General features: G+C 38.9%; 1 protein-coding gene across 3 annotated transcripts in view; it reads right to left on the bottom strand.

Annotated features, from left to right (window-relative positions):
• Positions 1–7,808: 7,808 nt before the first annotated feature.
• Positions 7,809–23,725, bottom strand: part of RPA1 (replication protein A 70) — a 126,073-nt gene continuing 110,156 nt past the window's right edge. For 2 of the 3 annotated variants that reach the window (XM_067144813.2, XM_067144814.2), the window contains exons 12-13: positions 22,354–22,545; positions 7,809–8,866 (exon numbers count right to left, since the gene is read on the bottom strand). In XM_067144813.2, the coding sequence (XP_067000914.2) occupies positions 8,750–8,866; positions 22,354–22,545 (309 nt within the window). In that variant the 3' untranslated portion in view covers positions 7,809–8,749. Of the gene's footprint in view, positions 8,867–22,353; positions 22,546–23,725 lie in introns of those variants that run through there. The other variant, XM_067144815.2, reaches the window with a different exon arrangement.

The following is a 23,725-nucleotide window of genomic DNA, read 5'->3' as shown; positions in this document are numbered from 1 at the left end:
GTGATCTGTCCATTCCAGAGCAGCCAATACTGTTAGGCAGCAAGGAAGCATGCAACAATTGTATCAGTTTAGCTCGTTGGTTGCGACACACTACTGCGCTTGCGCAAAGCTCGCAAACCGGAGCTCTAGCTAGCGCGGTGTAGATCTACTGTATAGTTGACTGTATTCCGAGACGTCAGTAACAAACATTCATTTTTTTCAATTTCTTTTAAACATACGGTAATTAGGTTAATATTTCTTCCCAGTTATTCATGATTTTACATTACATTACTGACGAGTTTATAAAATAAAACTTTAATAGCATTGGATAATAATTATCTTGACTGCTTGGATAAAAGTTTTCATCCCATGCCCGGACACTTATGACGTAGTAGTAAGATAAGAGTCTAGCGATGACAACTGAGACATCGTAAATAATTCGGCTGAATAATTCCGTGGAAATCTGCGTTATCGTCTTGGATTTCACTTCGTGCGCAATAACACAGGAGCCGACCCCATGGTGTAGGGGTAGCGTGCTTGCCTCTTACATGGAGGCCTCGGGTTCAATTCACGGCCGGGTCAGGGAATTTTACCTGTATCTGAGGGCTGGTTCGAGGTCCATTCAACCTACCTAGCCGGTATTTCCTGGTGACGTTGCCGATAAGGGATAACTTACAGCCTTACGTATTTCAAATGGGAACTCATAATATGTAGGTGGTGAATAAATAGTACACTGTCTCGCGACCACGTTGTCAAACTGCCAATAGCCTACCGGTAAGCATAATATGTAGGTGGTGAATAAATAGTACACTGTCTCGCGACCATGTCGTCAAACTGCCGACAGTCTACCGGTAAGCCATGCGTCGTATATATACCGGTATTATTTATTTATACGTTGTGCAACATGTCGCAAACGTGACTGTGTAGCCAAATTGCCCATAAACCATACACGTATTTAAATTGCGCATTCATGTGCAACTTACGTTGCAGTTCCATTTACCTTTTAACCAGATTAGTGAACAAAATTTGGACGTGCGACGATTATGTAATTAAAGGTTTAAAGTCCGATTTTTGTATTGAAAATAAAGGATGCGACGATTACGCGGTGGCGACGATTATGCCGTGAAATACGGTAATCAGTTCTGTCAGAATAATGCAGCGAAGTTTCTATGTTACTGAAGCCTGATATAAAAATGGACATAATATAAATAAAATAAATACTGGAAAGGAACAAACAAGTCTACAATCAAGTCATTCAAAGATAGGAACATAAAAAAGGAACACACAATAGGATACATCAGTATAGGAAGAGGGAGCACTAGAAAGAGAAGACTAGAACAAACATGAAACACAAAAGGAAAAGGATAATCTCCACACCTTCACATCTTTGTCCCTGTCTTCTCTTTCTACTGCTTCCTCTTCCTATACAGACGTATCGTTGTCTTCATCCTATTATGTGTTCCTTTTCATGTTTCCGCCTTTATAAGACTTAAATATAAATACAGTAGAACCTTGATGCATCGTTGATGGAACGGTCGTTTTCCCGTATTCATCATTCAATTTATTCGGTCCCAAAACCGCTCCATATAAACCAACGTTACACAAATTTCCCCGCATCTATCGTTCCTCAAACTATCGTTTTATCGCATCAATCTAAAAAAAAAAAGAATTTCCTTGGCTGCAATTTTCCAGTATTGAGCACAGAATAGCATTTACAAGGGATTCCGAGCTGCTAGTCTTCAGCAAGGATCTTGTAGGCTGGAGTGCAGCGCGCAGGTTATTCACACGCAACCACACTACGAGCCTCCTGGCGCCAACGCTTCTCCTCGACCATTAACTGATCCCTAGAAGTACCGTATAATCTCGAGTACCACCAGCACGGTTTTTCGAAAATAGTGCTTCCAAAATTGGGTGCGGGTCTTATTTAAAATTTTTGGAAATTTATCTTTCCGAATGCACGTAAATCAGGCATCATCGCCGGCGTCGCTTGACAACAATGCTCTCTCCGCTCTCAGTATATGCTACTTCCGCGCTTGGTGTCAGTCTCACGCACATTCTCGGAATATTAACATGAATTCCACAAAGCGTTTGCGATCTTTTACTGCGAGTGAGAAATTGAAAGCAGTTCGGGAAGTCGAAATTATTGGAAATCGTGCTGCCGGTAGGAAATACGATATTGACGAGTTGTGTATTCGCAATTGGAAAGAAGAAAAATGTGCTATTAACATGTAGTGGTGATCGTGGAGCTTTTCGTGGACTGTGTAGAGTTTCCAGAAATTGAAAAAAACTTTAAAAATATGTGACAGAAAGGCAGGAATTGGGATATGGTGTGTCAACCAAAATGTGTCAGCTAAAGGCATTAGAGATCGGAAGGGTTTAAGGCAAGCCAAGAATGGGTTTGTAATTTTTATAACAGAAAGGGGTTGAGCGTACGAAGGCATACCTCAATTTCACAGCGTCTTCCTGGTGCCTACGATGAGAAGTTATTGTCGTTTCAGCGTCACGTAATTCAGTTGCGGAACGAAAATGCATATTTGCTTGCCCAAATTGGCAATGCAGATCAGGCGCCAGTCTACTTTGAAATGCCAGTGGACAGGACTGTGAATGTTAAGGGTGCGAAAAGTGTTACCATTAGAACAGGTGGTAATGAAAAACAACAGTGTACAGTAATGTTATGTATTCTCGCCGACAGAACCAAATTGCTGCCGTACATTGTTCTCAAGCGAAAGATGCTTCCCAAAAATCTACCCGCTGGTGTTGTCGTCAGATCTCAGAACTCCAGCTAGGTGGACAGTTCACTTGTGGAAGACTGGATAAAGTGTGTCTGGCAACGTCACCCTGGTGCATTATTGGGACAGTTACCGCGGCCACACAACAGACGCTGTGAAGAAACATATCAAGGATGGGAAAACCAAACTAGCAGTCATTCCGGTCGGGATGACATCTATTCTACAGCCGCTGAATGTCTGCATGAACCATCCATTTAAAGCAGCCTTGAAACAGCTCTATACAGAATAGATGGCAGCCGATAATCACACACTGACGCCAACTAGTCGCATTCAGCGCCCGGAAGTTCAGCTGCTATGTTCATGGATTTTGACAGCATGCATACCTGCCAACTTTACAAAACCAAAAATCAGGAGATTTTGATTTTTAAATCAGGAAAAATCAGGAGAAATCAGGAGATACAATTGGTCAAAATTGCTTATTCTACATGTCTTGCGCAACACAGTACTACGATATATTTATAACACTTATTGTCTCAAAGCCCGACTGTTGCTATACGAGGCTACAAGGCTAAAAATTACACATCTCTATTCCCTCACAGGAAGTGCGTGAGTGGGATGATCGGTCTCTGATAAGCCTACCGAAAATAGTATGAACTCATGCTCCAGATGTGTGAATCAGTCATGCACTTAGATGCCATTACTTAGCAAATGCATAGATTAATATATTGCATCAAGCACCCGCGCAATTATGCGAAGCGCAATGCTATTTGGATCAAATAACTAGCTGATGTACCCGTGCTTCACTACGGAATTCTCAGGAAGACTGTCCTTATAGTTTTCCCAACTGAAGTCAACATCTCATTACAACGACGCCAGTATGAATGTCGTGATTAAAAGCTATGATTTCATACGAAATATTCGATAAAATGAAAACAGTACATTTTCTCAATTTTTGCGAAAGGTACTACAGTGTCAATCTAACAGTTCAAAGTTTCAGAGCTAGAATGACCAGGCTGCAGACAGCCGCAAACACTCTTGTGTAATTATTCTGTTTAAGTGTGCACACTGCTCATTCAAATCACTACCTCCGAGTAGGGATCGAATAGCTGGAATACTATGATGATCCAGTGTGTAACGTACCAGTAGTATCAGAAAATTTATGAACCAGAAGAATGGCATGCTAAAAAAGAGAGATCTAACTCCCCACTCCCCAGCTTCTTCCCGCCAGTATTCAGGCAGGGCTGTTATACTTGAAACCCAGCAGTAATCCCGTCTATCGTAGATAAATGGCAGCAGAATACACAAAGCACATCACAACAAACAATGGTCAATGTAATGCTATTGTTGATCAATTTTATGAACTTTCTATATTGGAGGCCTTCACATTTAGTTTTCTTCTGAATCTGTGATATTAGAGCATCTAATGTAAAGTGAGTCGTCCTTTCTTTCATGACTCCCTCTTGTGGTATTATTCAAGCGATCGTTCCTTCATGACTTTCTTCATTATTATAATCTTCAAAATTTAATCACCATCACCACCAATATTATTGTAGTCAGAACAGTAAAACTGAATAAGCAAATTATCACAAAAATAATTTATTCTATTATTACCACCTATTCAATACAAGCCACGTGCTTCGTGGATGAAATCTACATACTATATACACTTCTCAGGGACATGTTTCGCCCCTTGTTAACGGCATCATCAGCCTGTAGGTAACCTTAAGGTCAAATGTCTGAAACATTATCTATTCATATATGGATTACAATGAAAAGTATGTTACACATTAATCCATGTATGAATAGATAATGTTTCAGACATATGAACTTAAGGTTACCTAAAGGTTGATGATGCCCTTAACAAGGGGCAAAAAATGTACCTGAGAAGTGTAAGTTATATGAATCAATCATGAGAAGTGTCTCTTGCAAAACTGAATAAGACAAATAATCGGAAATTGCATTCTCTGTAACTTTTGTTATGTAGTATTTTTCAATATGACCACTAAGATAGGTAATTTTTAAAAAAAATTTGGCACCTTCCCCTAAACTACCACTTCGAACAGAGTGAATAAAATTATTTATAGCATAGACTGTAGTTCCTTATTCCCTGACTTTACATACAATTCTGTTCACCCATTTTCTCGTACATCGGCGCTGATATGGACTTAGCAAAATAATAATAATAATAATAATAAAATAAAAAATCTAAATTCATGAATATCTCTGTCATTACAGCCGGTACGGTAAAAATGTATGACATAAATGATAGGAAATTGAATAATATATAACTTTAGTTATGTAGTATTTATCATTAGGGCCAATAATAACATAAATATTTGAGAATTAAATTTTAGGCCTTCCCCTAAACTACCATTTCACTCAGCGCGAATAACATTATTTATGGCCTAGATTGTAGCAACTTATTCCCCGACGTTATATACCGATTTTCATTAAATTCTCTTCAGCCGTTTTCTCGTGATGAGCCTGCGCACGTACAGACAGACAGACAGACAGACAGACAGAAATTACGGAAAATTAAAACTTATTTCTCCATGGCCACGACCGGTACGGAAATAACATTCTTTTTAAATTCTGAGCAATGTACAGACAAAACATTTTATTTATATTGAGATAAATTAAAATTAGTCAGAATTGTCTCCAAATGGCTTCTAAAATCTCTAGAAGTCACCCGTCGTTATCATTGAAATTATGTCACTATATTACTAAGAAAGCGACTAGTCTCTAGAATCGACCAAAGAGGATGGAATCGACTAGACTGACGTGAACGAACACGAACATAGCACGCGAGAACGAGAGATTGACAATCGATATGCGCGTCGCGATATACAGGTTTCAATAAACATCGCACATTCGCGCACATTTCTCGCATTAATAAACTTCGATATTTCGTTTGAAAGTGGCCATTGAGCGAAGGACTTCCGGCCACTGACGTAAAAAAGCTGAAATGGAGGGATTTGAAAACAAATGTTTGAAGTTCACCAAAAAATCGGGAGAAAAGATAGAATATTCGGGAGGCGGGAAAAACTGTCGAAAATCGGGAGTCTCCCGCCTGAATCGGGAAAGTTGGCAGGTATGCAGCATGGCATCGTATCCCTGGAGACCTCATACGGAAGAGCTTCAGGAAATGTAGCATTTCTAATGCCATGGTACTGATGATGATGATGACTGAACTCGTTGATATCGTTCTGGAAATGTTTGTTTATTTTTATTTTCTAATCATCTGATATGTGTTAGTAAAGATTGTAGGCCTAAATAATTTTCACTTCACTTTTTTAAAAATTTTGTTCTTTCAACATAAGGGTGCGGGTCTTATTCGGTGGCGGGTGGTATTCAAGATTATACGGTATTCTTATTTACAAGAATTTAGGCACTGTAAAACTCGCATTTGCCACCAATTTCTGTGTTGCTAATGGCCGGCTAGGGCTGCCAGAGAAAATTGATTAGTTTAAAATTGTCTTTGCGTGCGCTGGGTACCTTTTAATTAGTCACAGGGTGATTAATCACATCGTACCTTGTGGAATGTGTGGGATGTTAGAGGCCTGTCTGACCGCTTTGTTACCCCCTGCTCAATTGTCTTGTTACAAGCAGGACCTAACCAAGCCAGACCAATAATTTTATCACTAGCCTTTACTTGTAACTTCTTGCTAAGTTGGCAGCCTCGCATAGCCTGCAGTGACAACAACCTCTGACATCGTCCGAGCCGCGCTGTATTGGATCTCTAACCTAAACCTATTTTCCGCGAAGGCTCGATGGAATCTTTACCAAAATGCAGGTTATTGCCGTAGTATCCACGTATATAATTAATTTGTTAACAACAAAAGAACTGACCTTAAAGGTTTTCAGTTTTTACGAGATGTCAATATAAGTGAAATGAAACGGCATATAAGTCCCACTTTTTATTTTCATTGCGTATATCGTGGCTGGAATATTTTGATGCTGTTACGTGTAGTATGAGCACGTCCGGCTCCACGGCTAACTGGTTAGCGCGTGCTGGCCTTTGGTCCCAGGGGTTCCGATCGGACCGCGGATATTAACTTTTCTTGGTTAATTCCGACTGTTTGGGAGCTGTGTGCGCACGTGCTGTCTTCAACATTAGAATTCATCATAGGTAAGGCCGCATTTTCACAAACGTGCTGGTCGCCTATCACGCATCAACTCGATATTATTATTGAGATTTACATAAAGAAAAAATGTCTATATATCGTACCTGTATTTTATTATTTTGCTTTCCCCTATTTTTTATGGTACCCGCATTTATCGTTTCCCTGCATCCATTGTCATTTTCCCCCTCCCCCTTGAAATATGATGCATCAAGGTTTTATTGTAAAATGTTTACAAAAAGGAATTCCAAAGAACCAAACTTTATTGTTATGATGTAAAACTAACAAAATTATTTGATCATGTCATAAATATGAATGTGCTTCTCTCTCAATGTAGAAGTTCAAGAGGCCAAATGTCCTTTACAGAAACCCTTTTATTGAATAAACTAGTGATATTTCAAGTTTCTGCAAATTAGCAACCCATTTCTTTTTAAATTTCAAATTAAATTATAGTATATGGAAACTAGTAAAATGGATTTAACAATGTTTTGGATTAAAGAGAACAATATATTTTTTTTTTTTGCTAAGGGCTTTACGTCGCACCGACACAGATAGGTCTTATGGCGACGATGGGATAGGAAAGGCCTAGGAGTTGGAAGGAAGCGGCCGTGGCCTTAATTAAGGTACAGCCCCAGCATTTGCCTGGTGTGAAAATGGGAAACCACGGAAAACCATTTTCAGGGCTGCCGATAGTGGGATTCGAACCTACTATCTCCCGGATGCAAGCTCACAGCCGCGCGCCTCTACGCGCACGGCCAACTCGCCCGGTAAAGAGAACAATATAAAAGCTGGTTCTTTTTAGAATAAGTTCCACAGTAGTAGTTTGTTTCCTTTTCAGTATTATCACAAAATGTACAATACAGATAAGAAACATACTTCTAACCAATAATGAAGAAACTTCCCTTGGGAATATGAAATAACTTAAAAAGTTGTAAAAAGTTACTCTTAACTATTATTCACAATGAGAACACATATCTAGTATACAGTATATATTTTAAAAATGTAAATAACACACACTAATATAAAGACAGAACAATACATCAAAATTCTTATTTATCTCAATTTACACTTTCCCTAATTTAGTGCAAGTTCCCCCTTGCCCTAGGAGAAAAGAAGTATATATCCTCTCATTTGACATGGTGCTCAATTTACGGAACAGGGTAAACATTAAACAGAGAATTTACTGTATTTTACAAAATTACACAACATAATATTTTGTCATGCAACCTTCAACATGATTAACGTCTCTCTCGTAGAGGTTGTTTAAGTTCTAATATACAGTAATTACAAATCTTTAAAGCCTTGTTGGTTAACAAAATGTGAGTCATTTTTCTTATATTCTCTCTAGTCTGATAACTACCATGTAGATTACAACAACCAATAGGTTACATTACAACCTCATACAGGTGGTGACCAAATTTTTTTCCCTTAGGTAATATTTCTCTGGGATTCTATATCACTGTGGCAGTGTTGGAAGTTGATTCATATACAAGAAAATGGATGATTAACTATGTGCATCATCTTTCGGACCAAACTGCTATTTTACAACTACCGGAATTTTGTACCAAGTAACAAGAAATGACTACATCCTTTGTATCCCACACTGCCCATATGAATAAGCAACCTAACTTATTACAACATGTGAAAATAAACTGTTTTGTTGTTTTTCTTGAGAAAATATTTGGTAGATTACAGTCAGAAAATATCACACCTTCTAAATGATTCGTACACTACATCGTCATTATCCTGATAACCTTGATCTCGGTGAAATCGACACAAGTATTCCAGAAACATGGGTTCATGGAATAATGACAGTGCAAGCAAGATGGTCTAAAGCACAGCAATTAATGCTGCAACAAAATGAAAAGTGCGCAATAAAATTATTGTCCAATGCTGATAAGAAGTCACAAAATGTAATTTTCACTGTTTGGTGCCTAGACCAGATCTCTTCTTGATACTCTCAATGAGTCGCCTGTTATATTCCTTGTAATTCAAGGGAATGACATTTGCTACTGTTGTCTTCATACGGCTCTCATCCTGAGAAACAAAGCAAACAAAAATGAGTTTGAATGGAAGCATAATTAAAACAAAAAGGAATTACACTGTACACAATAAATATACAAAATATACACGGAAATAACAAACCACAAGTTGAAAAGGTGGATACCCAAAATCCTCCTGACCTTTAATGGATGATGCTTTATTACCGTTTGTTTATTTTTGCAAATAAATAGGTTATCAGTCATGCTGGGATGGAAAATGTAATGGCTGTGGTCTTAAGGTACAGCCCCAGAAATACTATGTTCAAAGCTTCTGATATACCGAGCTCGAGAGCTGCAGTCGCTTATGTGCGGCCAGTATCCAGTAATCGGGAGATAGTGGGTTCGAGCCTCACTGTCGGCAGCCCTGAAGATGGTTTTCCATGGCTTCCCATTTTCACACCAGGCAAATGCCGGGGCTGTACCTTAATTAAGGCCACGGCCGCTTCCTTCCAATTCCTAGGCCTTTCCTATCCCATCACCGCTGTAAGACATATCTGTGACGGCGTGACGTAAAGCAAAAAAGAGCTTCTGATGGTGAAGTTTGACCCCCCCCCATCTCAATGAAAACTTACAGCTATACGACTTGCATTGCATAGCTAACTTCCTCCATAACACTGCTGGGAGAGAATGTCACAGAGACAGCCTGAGAAGAATGAAGGAGGAAAGTAGCTTCATGTGTTAAATACATCTGTTGTAACATCATATGAAGTTATGGTCTCTTGTCACATAATATTTGGAACACACATCCTAGTAAACATTACAAAGCGCTTATTAGTTGACTGACAGGTAGATCAGGGATCTTGAACAAGGGACAACCACATAAAACAGTGATATAAGACTATCAAAGCCTCCATGGCTCAAGCGGTGGTGCGCCGTCCTCTCACCACTGGGTTCCGCGATTTAAATCCCAGTCACACCATATGAGATTTGTGCTGGACAAAGTGGAGGCAGGACAGGTTTTTCTCTCGGTACTCCAGTTTTTCCTGTCATCTTTCATTCCAGCAACACACTCCAGTATCATGTCCTTTCATCTGCCAGTCATTAATAATTGCCCTAGAGAAGTGAGACAGGCTTCAGCAGCTGGCACAGTTCCTATCCTCGCTGCTAGATGGGGGCTTCGTCCATTCCATTCCTGATCCACTTGAAACTGGAAACAGGCTGTGGTTTTTCTTTTCATAAGACTATATCAATCTTTCTGCATGGCAACATTTTACATATGTTGTAATTACCTCATAGAGGAATATCTGATAGAATGTTGGAAAGATGAGAAGGAATGGATGTAGAGATTGTCCTTATCCTTTTGTGTGCATATTCATTCTGGCCTCTTCCACTTGCTGCTCCCTCTTCCCACATTGTCACTGTGACATTTAATAAACTGTGATTTAAAGAGTTACACGACAGCCTTCATTTTTTTTTTCATTTCCCTGATTTTAATTAGCTCTAAATATAAAAATGCTAGAAAGATGGATACAAAGGCAAACATGAAAACATAAAATGAAAATGACAAGATATCTTCACACACTGCCATATTCATCGAAGGGCAACCCACTGATCAATCTCAGTTGTTTCCGATCTATTCCTTCTAAATGCTCAATGAGCTAGCTTCACTCCTTGGCTTAAAAAGAAGACTGGGCATTCACATTACAAAAGGGAAGCCATAAGAATAACAGATTGAAGCAGAAATACAAAGCAAAGAATAGACAAAGAAGGAAATTATTAATTTAATGTTACTGGTTTTTACGTCTCACTAACTACATTTACAGTTTTCGGGGACACCAAAGTGCTGAAATTTTTCTCCACACACGTTCTTTTATGTGTCAAAAACTTTACGGTATGAGGCTAAATATACAGAAGTCCGCTATAACGAGTACGGCACATAACGAGAACCCCGCTATAACATCATATTTTGTTTGTCCCTTCAAAATTCCTATATTAAACTGCGTATTATCCTTCGGTTGCAGCGAGAGCTGTATCACTGACTCATCCATTATTACGAGCGATTAAGTGTGCACGATTTTTTCCGTTACAGATATTTACCTACCGAACCATTATATTGCATGCGAATGATGATCAGTGGTATAGTTTCCTCGCTATGTTTATTAGTGAGATCTCTCGTAGATTTTCAAAAGCGATATCGGGGTCGACTGGTAATACCTGTCGACTGTTGTTCCGTAAAGAAAAATGGAAATGAAAGAGGAGAACACAATAAATGCATAAATAACGTGTCCAATAGCAGTTGTTAACTCTCTAAAAATAAGGCTGAAATAAATGATAACTTAAATTTATGCTAAATACTGCGATTAAGTAAGATGGGATATACCTCAAGATATGGCAGAGTGCATCACTGATTTCCTTTGTAAGTTAGGTGACAGCCAAATAATGAGTCATCGTAATGCAGACTAACAGTTCAGTGAATTACTTGTAAAGCTGATTGTGAAGTGTGAATATAATTTCAAGCCATGCTATATCTTGTTTGTGAAACTAAAAGGATAGATCACCAAACTAGGTATGATATACTTACAGCCGATACCAACTCAAAGGAATACGTCGTAATAACACGCAAAGTGTTCGAGGTACAGTCAAGTGAACAGTGAGGGATAGATTTCTTGTATAACTCTTAAATATCTGGTCAAGATGATTTCAAATTTTATGCCTACAGTTTCCCTCAGTTATAATGTCAGAGTTTTATATTATCTTTTGAAATTGCAGTAAATCTCACTCGTTAAAGTCAATTCTTAAAGAATATTTTTTGTTTAGTATCAAATAAATTAATTGTTTCGTTTCAATAGTAGATCAGATAACCTCACATTTTAATGGGGAAACCGAATGCTAATCTCCTTTTCCCAGAACCTATATGTTATGCTGTCAAAGTAAGCTTATTACCCTACACCCTAGAAATATTGAAGACTCTCATTCTATTATCGTTACATCTATTTGTAGCTGGCGCCCTTCAACAATTGTATGTGTAAGTAATCAGGTAAGTAATCAGTGTGAGTACATAGTCCAACGATTGAGCATTTTATTTCATGAATATTGTATTTTATTATAATATACATGTATTTGTGACCACTATAAATCACAATACTGGTACTTTATATGTTTTCATTGTACTTACGGGGTTAGGTTAGGTGAAGCTATTTGAATAAGAAAACTCAAGCGTTTGCCACAAAATGTGACCTTTGATACAGTTTTCTCGCTATGTACACTTGGGAGATCTCTCATCAACATTCGAAGGTGATGTCGGAGTCGATTACTAATACCTGTCGACTGCTGTTCCGTAATGAAAATTAGAAATGAAAGCGCAGAACATGTTTTCCTAACAAATACGTAAATAACGTGGTCATTAGAGGTTGTTAACACGTTAGAAATACTAATTAACAATTGCTTAATTTTAATACCCTACACTGAAATTAAGTAAGAATGTGATACTCCTCAAGCTATGGCAGAGCGCATCGCTGATTTCTGAGGTTAGTTTATATTTTCTTGTGCCTGGCGAGACTATTCCCACGTAAATTTATAGTGAGAATGTTATTTCTGTACTGGCGATTTAAATATGTTTTCATGATACATGCAGTACAGTTGAGTTTGAATAAGAAAACAAACATTAGCCACAAAATACTATAGATCATCGAAGCGTATCGTTTTCTCGCTATGAACACTTGCAAGCTCTCTCGTCGACATTTGAAGGCGATGTCGGAGTCGTTTAGTAATACCCGTCAACTGCTGTTCTCTAAAAGGGAATATAAAATGAAAGAGGATAACACGTTTTTGTAATAAATGCATAAATGACGTGGCCAATAGCAGTTGTTAACTTGTTAGAAATAAAAGCTGAAGTAAACAATCGCTTACTTTTAATGTTACACAGTGAAATTAAGTAAGAATGTGATACACATTAGTGATGGGATATTTGATTCATTTGATTCCGTTCACAATACTGAATCAATACAGTGTGTACTGATACGACAGCAGCTTGCTGCTGCCATAGGGTTTTCATTCTATGAACTGCTTTCCTACGTGTCATTTAGCTTTCAGATTCAGGTTTCAGGTTTCTCCTAGCAGTCACCACTTCGCATCAAATGTTGATGTTACAAAGCCTTTCCCCCATTCATTCCATTAAATAAGTATACAGATTTAGATGACAAATATCTGTCCACACAATCACCAGTGATCTGCATTTAGATCTGTCGCCCAGGTGGGAGATTCCCTATCAATTCTTTGCATAGCCTTTTCTTAAACGATTTCAGAGAACATGGAAATTTCATTGTATTCACGGTAAGTTCACAATACAAAACAAATAACTTCAAAATGAAATGCAGGAAAAAATAGGAACTTGTGCAGTACTATACATGCTCGTTATATTACAGTACAAAAGTTACATAGTTAATAATAAGATGAAGAAGAAGAACTGACATAACTCAGAGCTTATATACTAACTTATCGTTTTCCCCAGTTCTCTGAAAGTCACAACTCTATTATACAGGGTGTACCAAAACTCGACAGCAAAAATTAGGAATGGATTCCTCACATAGAGAGAGCAAAAAAAGGTTAAGCAACATGGGTCCAGAAACGTATACTTACAGATTTATTCAAGCATCCGTACATTTACACCATACGTCTGTAGCGGCAGCTGAAACACTCTGAGCATGTATCAGAGGAAAGGTTCAAAGTAATGACCTTCAGCTTGAATATATAAGCCTCAGCTCGTTGTCGCATGGAGTTACGTACGCGATTAAAAATGGATGGTTTAGTGCGTACTGCCTGACAGGTTGTCACAATGCAGTCACGTAAAGTTGCTTCATCAGTAACAGGAATCACGAACATGAGAGACTTGACGTGTCCCCACAGGTAAAAGTCCAGGGGGGTCAAGTCAGGACAGCACAATGGCCAAGCAATTGGTCCTCCTCTACCTATCCAGTGCTCAGGAAAATGGGTATTTGGGTACCTCCGGGCAGGCAGACTGAAATGTGCAGGAGCACTATCATGCATGAAAAACATTTGTTGATGGGATGTAAGTGACATGTCTTCCAAGTAATCAGGCAATGCAGTATGAAAGAAATGAGTGTAGTTCTGTCCAGAAAGCCTATTCGGATGAAGGTAGGGTCCCAACAAGGAATCACCAAGAATACCTGCCCAGATGTTAATGGCGAACCTGTGTTGATGAGAAAATAGGATGATTGCATGAGGATTTGTACCATTCCACATGTTGATTATGGAAATTCTGTATTCCGTTTCTTGTGAATGTTGCTTCATCTGTGAACACAGAAGCTGGAAAGTTAGGTGTCATGACGCATTGTTGTAGGAACCACCATCAGAACATTACTCCTGCAGGATAATCCGCAGGAAACGAGGCTTGTACACGCTGAAGATGATACGGATACAACAGGTTTCCTTGCAGCAGTCTCCAGATCGTCATGTGCACCCAATTCCTCTGTAAACCTAACCTCCTAGTGCTGATTCCAGGACTTTCATCCACAGTGTTGAGTACAGCTTCCTCCTCTGCAATGGTTGTACTGCTTAACCGTCCCCCAGTTCATGGTGGGCGTGCTTAACTCCTGTGTTCACAGAGGTGGCGATTGATTCCTTAAAATGTCTTTCGGTCTGGCAGTTTGCACCTTGCATATCGTTCCTGATACAAGTGACGTGCCTTCAATGCCTTACCATCCACCAAACCATACATGTGTTCGTGTACATGAGCACTTCAGAGCGGCCTGCAAACCACAATTACTGTTAACCACAAAAACAGACACCATGCACAAAATCTCATACAGCTATGGCTACTTAACTTCACTTATTTACGTAAGCACACTGCAAACCAAAAGACTAATCACAGATAACAGACGTGTTAAACAGTCTGAAAACCACAGACATGTTATGGGAAATGGCTAAGCTGAAAGATGATTGAATATCATGTGCGAGACCTAAAGTATTTTAAGACTCGCATCAGATTCATTCACAACATGATTACTTACGTAACAATTGTAATTGCTGTCTCAATTTTTTTTTTTTTTTTGCAGCAAACAGGACTTGTAAATTATTACTAACATTAATTTGACACAAAGTTTGAATAAATCTGTACGTATACATTTCCGGACCCATGTTTTCATAACCTTTTTTAGTTCTTTTTTTGTTAAGAATCAATTCGTAAATTTTTGCCGGCGAGTTTCAGTATACCTGTATATACGAATTAGATGTAAAAATACCTGTGTTCACAATAAGTAGCCTACATATTAAATACAAATCAAATAAGTTGCTCTACCTCGCACCGACATAGACAGGTCTTATGGCGACGATGGGTTTGCAGTGGAAAGGAAACGGCCTTTGCCTCAATTAAGGTACAACACCTGCATTTGCCTGGTGTGTAAATAGGAAACCACGAAAAACCATCTTAACGGCTGCCGACGGTAGGATTTGAACCCACCATTCTCCGAATGCAAGCTCATAGCTTCGCGACCCTAACCGCATGGCCAACTCTCTCGGTCATCTTTGAAAATGTGTCTCTATCAGTAAAGGATTTTTTAAAATCTTCATATTTTGTATAGGCTGCCCAAGATACAGAGTAGCCCTGTGGTTTTCTGATTCAACATCATCTTATTTAAGTTAATGCGTCAGTCAGCTCACCCACTGTCCACGTTCACCGGTGATCTTGTGATTCAATTATCGAAGTCTTGTGCAATGATGCGACATATGAACTGAGAAAATACTGAGCAGTTCTTTCCAATATAAAACAGGTAATTACGAGTGGTCACGGGCATGACTTATCGTCATAAGGTAGGCTAGAGAGGTAAGTTGAATTAATTGTCGAATGTCAACTATGTTATAATACCGATTCATTAAACTAATAAATAGAAGAACCTTATAGCCTACCTATTTACTAGCTAGTTACTTTGGAATTATGTTTAGACTACCTTTTTAACACTGCAAATAAATCCATATATTATTTAAATATCCCTCCAAGAAGAGGACACTGAATGCAAATAAGTATTATTTTCAAATGTGTTGAGAGTGAGAGCCCGTCTTAGCGTAGGATTCTTTCAGTGTGCCATGGCCTTGTGTGTCTCGCTGCAGCGGAAGTTCGGCTCCCCGCCAATGTCGACCATGCTGATATGAACCATGTGTGTGTTGTGTCTCACTGAGCTGTGATTGGGTATGATTCTTTCAATGTGCCATGGCTCTGTATCTCGCTCACAGCGGAAGTTCGGCTGCCCACCAATGTCTAGTGTGCCGATAATGATCCATGAGTGAGGCACTCAGCACTGTCTGCTGCGAGTCAACTGAATCATGTGCCATGAGCTCGCTGTTCCTGTGAATAGATTCATTCGGACACTTGAACGGATCGATTCACTGCTTCAAATCATACACTCAGTAGCCAACACTAATACACATCAAGATATGGCCGGGTACATCACTGATTTCAGAGGATAGTTTATATTTCATCGCGTCTAGTTAAATTTCACGGTTAGGTTGGGTTAGGGGATGTTGTTTGAAGAAGAAAACTGAAACATTTGCCACAGAAGCCTCTGGAGTGATACTATAATTTTTTCGGAAGGAAATTAAACATCCGCTTTCACAAAGTATCGGATTTCGAAAAATAAACTAGTACGCTGCAGTATAGATCTCATTCGCGAAAATACAAATTTTGAACGAACTGATTGCCGTTTCATACCAATTTTCATGTGTATTTTTCTGACTTTTACGAAAAACCTAATATAACGACAATCTGCTGTAGAGAATACATTTTTCACCGTTATGAATTATCACTATAACGGACTTCTACGGTACTTGAACACCTTAAAATGCCAACGAACTGAACTGAACTGGGGCTGAACCCACCAAATTTATCTCAAAAGTCCAGTCTTATACCATTTGAGTTATTCAACTCAGCAGGAGAAAAGGAACCCAGACTTATCAACAGAAGACTCTAAAATGGCGAGGAGTAACATCCCGCAAACCCTAACGCAAGACCTTGAGCGGGTATCGTGACGTGCCGGCGGGTGGTTGATAGCTGGCACCTGCCTGGTAGCGCCAGTTGACCGCTGACAAGCCGGACAGGTGTTTCGCTGAATATATTGAATAGGAGATCGCGGACCACCTCCCCAACCCCAAGGTGTTAAGTGTGGCTTGCCTTAATCCGTGCCGAAGGGGTGCATGGCACATGGGTGATGTGTCACTAACGGAGCCTCAGGGAAACTGGGTGACCTCCCTGAGTAAGTAACCTTACTCACTCTGTCTGAGTGGACCATTTATTTCTCCGGTACTCGCGGGACCAAAACGGAGACCCTAGAACTAACCTTAAGTGAAAGCTGAAACTCAACTATACAAAGAGTGGATTTATCCACAGGCTTATCAACAGAAGACTCTAAAATGGAGGTGACTGAAATAACTCCAGGAAAGGTTACAGAACCAGGAACATCAGGAACTGGGATCAAACATGAACTCTCTGGAGCACAACGGAAGAAACTAACGAGGGAGAGGAAGATGAGGGAAGAGACTTGGATGGAAAACAAACCGCCCAGGAGCGAAAAGACCTCGCTCAGAATAAAGCACTCCTAAACAGCAAGCACCAAATCATTGAAGAAGCAAATCAACACAACCTTCGAGCTACAAGGACGCTGTAAAAGGCATCAGGTAGCCGAAATGGCTAAAAACCAAAAACTTAACCAGGATAAAGCAGACCTTGTGAAAGGGAAAATTCTAGAATTGCTGGATGATAACCATGAAACGGTGTCAGATGACAGGTGACAGATACATAAACATGTGATAGTCTGTAGGTACCAAGTCATGAGAATATGAAAGGTGGTGGTGGTGGTGGTTTTTGTTCAAGAGTAAGTACTACTAGTAACGATCCTCGAATATGGAAGGTGGGGGAGTGTTTCATACTTTAGATCACTCTGCTTCTGTTTTGTAATTCTTGCCACATGTTTGTAATTCAAATTTCAAGTTCTAGACACTTTCCTAAAGTCAATTTAAACTAACTTACAAATACTGAAAATGGCAACTTTCCATTAACCTCTTCTGTTGCATTGGTTTTAGGGTAATTACGAAGTGAAACATTCAACCTGCTACCTTTCCTCCAAATATTAAAAACACCACATACCCTGTGGGTCCAATAACATGAAGCATCTTTTTTTGGGATACTTTTCCAAATGACAATACTATCAATATTCTAAAGTAACAATACAAGGTTATAGTCCATATCTGTTCAAATTAGAATAACTTAGTTATTTAGTTCTTCTTAAGGAATGAACAGTGTTGTTGATTTCAATACCTTCCGTACAGTTTGCCAACATTTCAAATACACTGCAGTATTCTTTGTCAAAGCAACTGAAATACCTCTATTCGATCCAAGGTAATCAGTATCCCAGTCGGCTAAATCAACTACGAGAGTGGTTCTTGTGCTTGGTCTTTAAATAGCCTTCTCCCTCTCCGAAGTCGTCCGGCTCCATGGCTAAATGGTTAGCGTGCTGGCCTTTGGTCACAGGGGTCCCGGGTTCTATTCCCGGCAAGGTCGGGAATTTTAACCTTAATTGCGTTAATTTCGCTGGCACGAGGGCTGGGTGTATGTGTCGTCTTCATCATCATTTCATCCTCATAACGACGCGCAGGTCGCCCATGGGTGTCAAATCAAAAGACCTGCATCTGGCGAGCCGAACTTGTCCTCGGACACTCCTGGCACTAAAAGCCATACGCCATTTCATTTCATTTTCTCCGAAGTCAGCCCCATGGGGCCGTCTGGAATGTGTGTGTCATTAACCAGATAGTTTGTGCTGTTATGTAACTTGTGGATTCATCCTGTATGTTCATACTGTGACCTGCACATTGTAATCTACATGCAATAGGCATCCAAGAACTGCCAATTTTGTAAAATCCTTTATCTAAATTAATATTGTTCGGGTGTTTCTTAATTCTGATAGCTTCTTGGATTATTCTTTCCATATTCCAGGGAATACCTGCTAAGATCTTGGCCCTGTCAAATGAAATTTCAAGTCTTGTTTTGCAGGAATACTTTGTTACAGCTAAAATTTGGTTCTTGATGTGATGGGTATGTTATTTAAGTTGGATAGATATCATGAAAATTGCCATGGTTAGTTGTTGGGTCCGCCCTATCAATACTTAATATACAATTTGTAAATTTACATAATTATTACTCACACATGTTTCGAGAGATGGCCTACTCCATCTCTCTCTCTCTCTCTCTCTCTCTCTCTCTCTCTCTCTCTCTCTCTCTCTCCCTCTCTCTCTCTCTCTCTCTGATTAACTCAAAATAAAACAATTAACATCTTGGTCTTGCTTGCTGTTAAAAATCCATCTAAGACGTTCTTGTCCTCCAATGAATTTATTTCTACCTTGCAAGATCTACTTAGAGTAAGATGCGCTTTGAACTGTAATTTAGTTGTACAGATTCGTCCTATGATGGTGCTAGGCCATATTTAAACAGAGCGTATTAAACATCCTGCCGTGCTCCTGGAATGAGTACCTGGCAGATATTCTTCTCATTGCAATACGCTGGAGCAGTGAAAACTTACTCGCTCTTCAGCCAGACACACACTGTGCTGTTTATATATGGCCTAGCACCATCATAGAATGAGTCTGTACAACTAAGTTACAGTTCAAAGGGCAACTTATTCTAAATAGATCTTGAGATGGAAAGAAATTCAGTGGAGGATTAAAACGTCTTAGATGGATTTTTAACAGCAAGCAATACCAAGATGTTAATTGTTTTACTTTGAGCTAAACCAAGAGATCAACAACAGTTTTTTAATACAATTTTTTTAAATGCTTGAACAATAAGGACAAATTCAACAACTATTAATGCTATTTAGATAAGCATTACTGCCTGCTGTCGTTTCTTGATGGATACAGTACTTTTGCATCCATCTCTTGGCACAGGCCAGAGTAAAGTGTAGCTTCCACCCAAGTCCCAGTCAACATCCATGGCTGTGACAATATGGAAGTTGCTGGGGTATGTGTAGTGTTGAGAAATGACATTCAGAGCATGACTAGTGCATCTGAGTGTTATGAAGGGTGCTGCTCACAGGGTCAGTCGTGCTGCAATAGTACTTTCTAACCCAGTGAGGAAAGCACTACCTCACTCCTCATCTTGCCTAGTATGCCTCATTTTGATGCTGCCATTGGTTTTTGGGGTTTCCTTATAACCGCATAACCTTTGGTGGTGCTAACTGAGGATCCAACCAGCCTCTGGGCTGAGTACCTAACAGACAGACAGATAAGCATTATTAAGGGAACTTTTTAGTGTATGTTAAAATATTTTACGATCTAACTATTTATGTTCATTAAATTTGTATGAATAGATCTTAGAATTTGGAAAGACCATTTAGGGGAATATGGCATACTTCTTAACATCACTAGAACAGAGTATGTGCAATGTGGCTTGCAGACTGCTGATACTACTTGCATTGAAGGGCAAGACCTAGTTAAAGGCAACCAATTTAAATACCTTGGATCGCTCATCCCCTCAGACGGAAAGACATTATCAGACACCAGAGCATGAGTAAATGCTACATGGCTGAAGTGATGTCAGGTCGCTGGTGTGTTATGTGACAAGAAAATTCTCACCTGCCCAGGGGCGGCCGTACCTTATGTGCCGAAGTGCTGCAGCACATTGCCTATTGGGAAAATTAAATTAGTTTAAAAATATTATCTACAATCACTGCCTGCTGTCATTTCTTGATGGATACAGTACTTTTGCATCCATCTCTTGGCACAGGCCAGAGTAAAGTGTAGCTTCCACCGAAGTCCCAGTCTCATCCATGGCTGTGACAATATGGAAGTTGCTGGGATATGGGTAGTGCTGAGTAATGACATTCAGAGCACGACTAGTGCATCTGAGTGTTATGAAAGGTGCTGCTCATAGGGTCAGTCGTACAGAGATGTGAGAAGCATGACTTAGATGGTATGGTCATGTCCAGTGTTGCCAACTCAGCGGATTTTCCACTAAATTTGGCGGATTGTTAAATGGAACAGCGGAAGAAATTTCCATTTGGCGGAGAGCAGACTTTTTGATGGATTTTCAAACTTCCATTAACGATTTTCAGCAGTAAGAATAACACCTTTCATCAGCAGTAGAAAAAAATACTGGTAATTTAGAACTTACTACATTATCATAGTCTAGTTAATACCGTTGTATTGAACTTATGCTGCAAACTATCACTCCTCTTCCAGACCAGCTCTGGCCCACAGCCTCAGTCAGATTTTGTTGCAATCGTTACTGTACTCAATTTTAATTGTAATTACGTGATATTGTGGCGTTCCTTAAAACTCTGAATACAAAAGAATTAAGATTTCACCCTATTTTCAAGTATGAAACACACTATAGACACACCGAAATGAGTGAAAGTGTGGAAAGCTACCCCTGTACGTTCCAGAAGATGCGTTCTATTGTGACGCGGAGAAATTTTGAATTTAAATTACTCTGTAAAATACTGTACTATTTAAAAAAAGTAGTCAGTTTAGAATTAAGTCTGAATTGCTTTCCGTTTAAATATGACATATGGGGACAGTTATATTCCATCTACTGTTGCACAAAGCATAACTGTACACTCGCCATCGAAAACTAGGTGAGCCAGGAGCGTGTTGGCAACCTTGACGCAAATAAAACCTGCACCCCAATTTTGTACATCAAAATTTTAAAAAAAATATGCGGGGATTATTCGCGTAAAAACGGTACTTGGATATTTTTATTGCCCCCCGTACATATGCATTCATATTTGTTGGTGTTTTTCACACCCTTCAGTGCACTTGTTATTTTATAAGCCCCAGCAGAAAAGGTTTTCATATTTGTTCTCTCATGTTTTTGACACCTTTTAATACTCTCCTCTCATCTTTAGATATGGTAGATATATTTGTCATTGTATCCGTGGTTACACGACGTAAAATGCCCTCGTCGGAAAAAACCCATCTAGTGTTTCTATATCCCTGTTGGATAGTTTTCATTCGTATATTCAGCAGCAAGTTTTCTCGCTTAACACATTTTTTTTTAGTTGTCCCCTGCAGAAATGTCTTAATACGGTTTTAGTGTAATTGCTCTATTTTAACTAAGTAATTGGCACGTATCATTATTGCCTTTGTCTGCAGGTAGTCGATTCTGTATCCTGGTGAGTTTTCACGGCATGAATTTCTTCTTTGGTCAGGTTAGATGGTGGCAGCTAATTTAATGAAATGTCTCCTAGCGATTCTTCAAACGACTTGATTAATTCAAACATCACATAAGAGGAATCAACCTGTCCCATAATGAACAGGTGGGGGATAGAAAATTGAAATAAATTAACAATCCAAAGAGGCTTCAATTACAATGGTAATCCAGCAAAATTGAAATCATGAAACTTTGTGTATATTCTCATTCTTGTAACTGTATAAAGTGAAAGTTGTTAATGTAAAGTTCTTAGGCCATCATATCCATGCAAAACTAGTGGTCCATTGGGGAATTTCACCCAACATCTAAAACATTTAAATAATACTGCTTACATTGAACGTTTCCACCTTGGCTCGTAATTTAAAGATATATGACTTAAAGGCTGCTGCTGAGAAAACTTCAAGAAATTTGTCGTTATCATCTGCCAGCTCTCCCAGTTCGTTAGAAGTTGTTTCTAAAATCATTTCAGCCTGCTCCTGGAAGGATGTAACCCACTGCTGTCCAGTCCAATCTCCCAGATTCATCTGAAACATTACCCATTGGTACAGTAATTGTCCAAGAAAAATATGCTAGTAATGCACACAATACCTAGCAAATAAGGGCATTAAATGAATTAAATAAACTATATTAGGCGGTCCGTACCTAAACTCATCTTATCCACAAGTGATTTCTCAGGAAGAGCAAAATACGTTTAATTTTTGTAATACAAGTCTCACTTACTTAATTGTATTAAAAATGCATTCAAGTCCAAAAGGTCGGAGTGTCTCCATATTGAGGAATTATAAATATAATTTGTAGAATGTCAATAAATTAAATTTGTATTTTGGATAAGACAAGTTTTGGAGCATCCAGTGAGAAAATAAAATATTCTGTATTTTCTCGTGTATTAGACCTTCTTTCCCCCCACTTTTACAGCTAAAAAAATAAGGGGGGCCCAATATGTGATGACGCTCAAATTTTGAGCAGTGAACACATGGCTTCTAGGCTATAAAGAGTTATAAATTATACATGTAAACATTGTACACTCTTCAACATGAATATATTTGAGTTATACTGGCTATTTTCGTTGAAAAGCAGTATTTCTAAATGTAAAAAGACAATAAATAGTGAAAACGACTTTTAGGCCTACATATATAAAGTAATATAGTCTTATATTATGCAATATTGATACAACAGAACTTTGCAAGTTGTGAATCTCATTGTAGAGCCGTATTGGAATTCAGAATAAGAAGTTGATACATCAATAAAAACCACCTTTCCAATACATAGTAATCCTTTATATTTAGGATAAAACCATTAACAGCTATTAAAATTAGGACATGTTTCGCTCATACTCTGTGAGCATTATCAGCCAGAATAATCTAATTCAAGGTAGATCAGGGCCCTGATCCCAGTACATATAACGTAAAAACTTCTAATAATACAATACTAATTACTAAATACTAATTACAACAATTTAAAAATGATAACTCGTAAATCTCTGGCAATACAGTACTGGGAATCAAACTCAGGCTTCCAAGAATGGCAGCCGATCGTGCTAACCATTATGTTGGCGGACATTCTTAACTACAAAACAGACATATATACATCATTGATGTGTGCTTGCAATGTGCAGGTCGGACACAAAACTATTCACCTATTTGTGCAATGTCATCAAAGCTGCAGTAAGGCTTGAACCCGCTTCGAAGCAGAATCGTCATTCTC

The sequence above is a fragment of the Anabrus simplex genome, chromosome 1 (assembly GCF_040414725.1).
Source record: "Anabrus simplex isolate iqAnaSimp1 chromosome 1, ASM4041472v1, whole genome shotgun sequence".
In the NCBI taxonomy this organism is placed as follows: domain Eukaryota; kingdom Metazoa; phylum Arthropoda; class Insecta; order Orthoptera; family Tettigoniidae; genus Anabrus; species Anabrus simplex.
The sequence above is the reverse complement of the archived record's forward strand: the minus strand, read 5'-3'. Positions and strand labels throughout refer to the sequence as shown.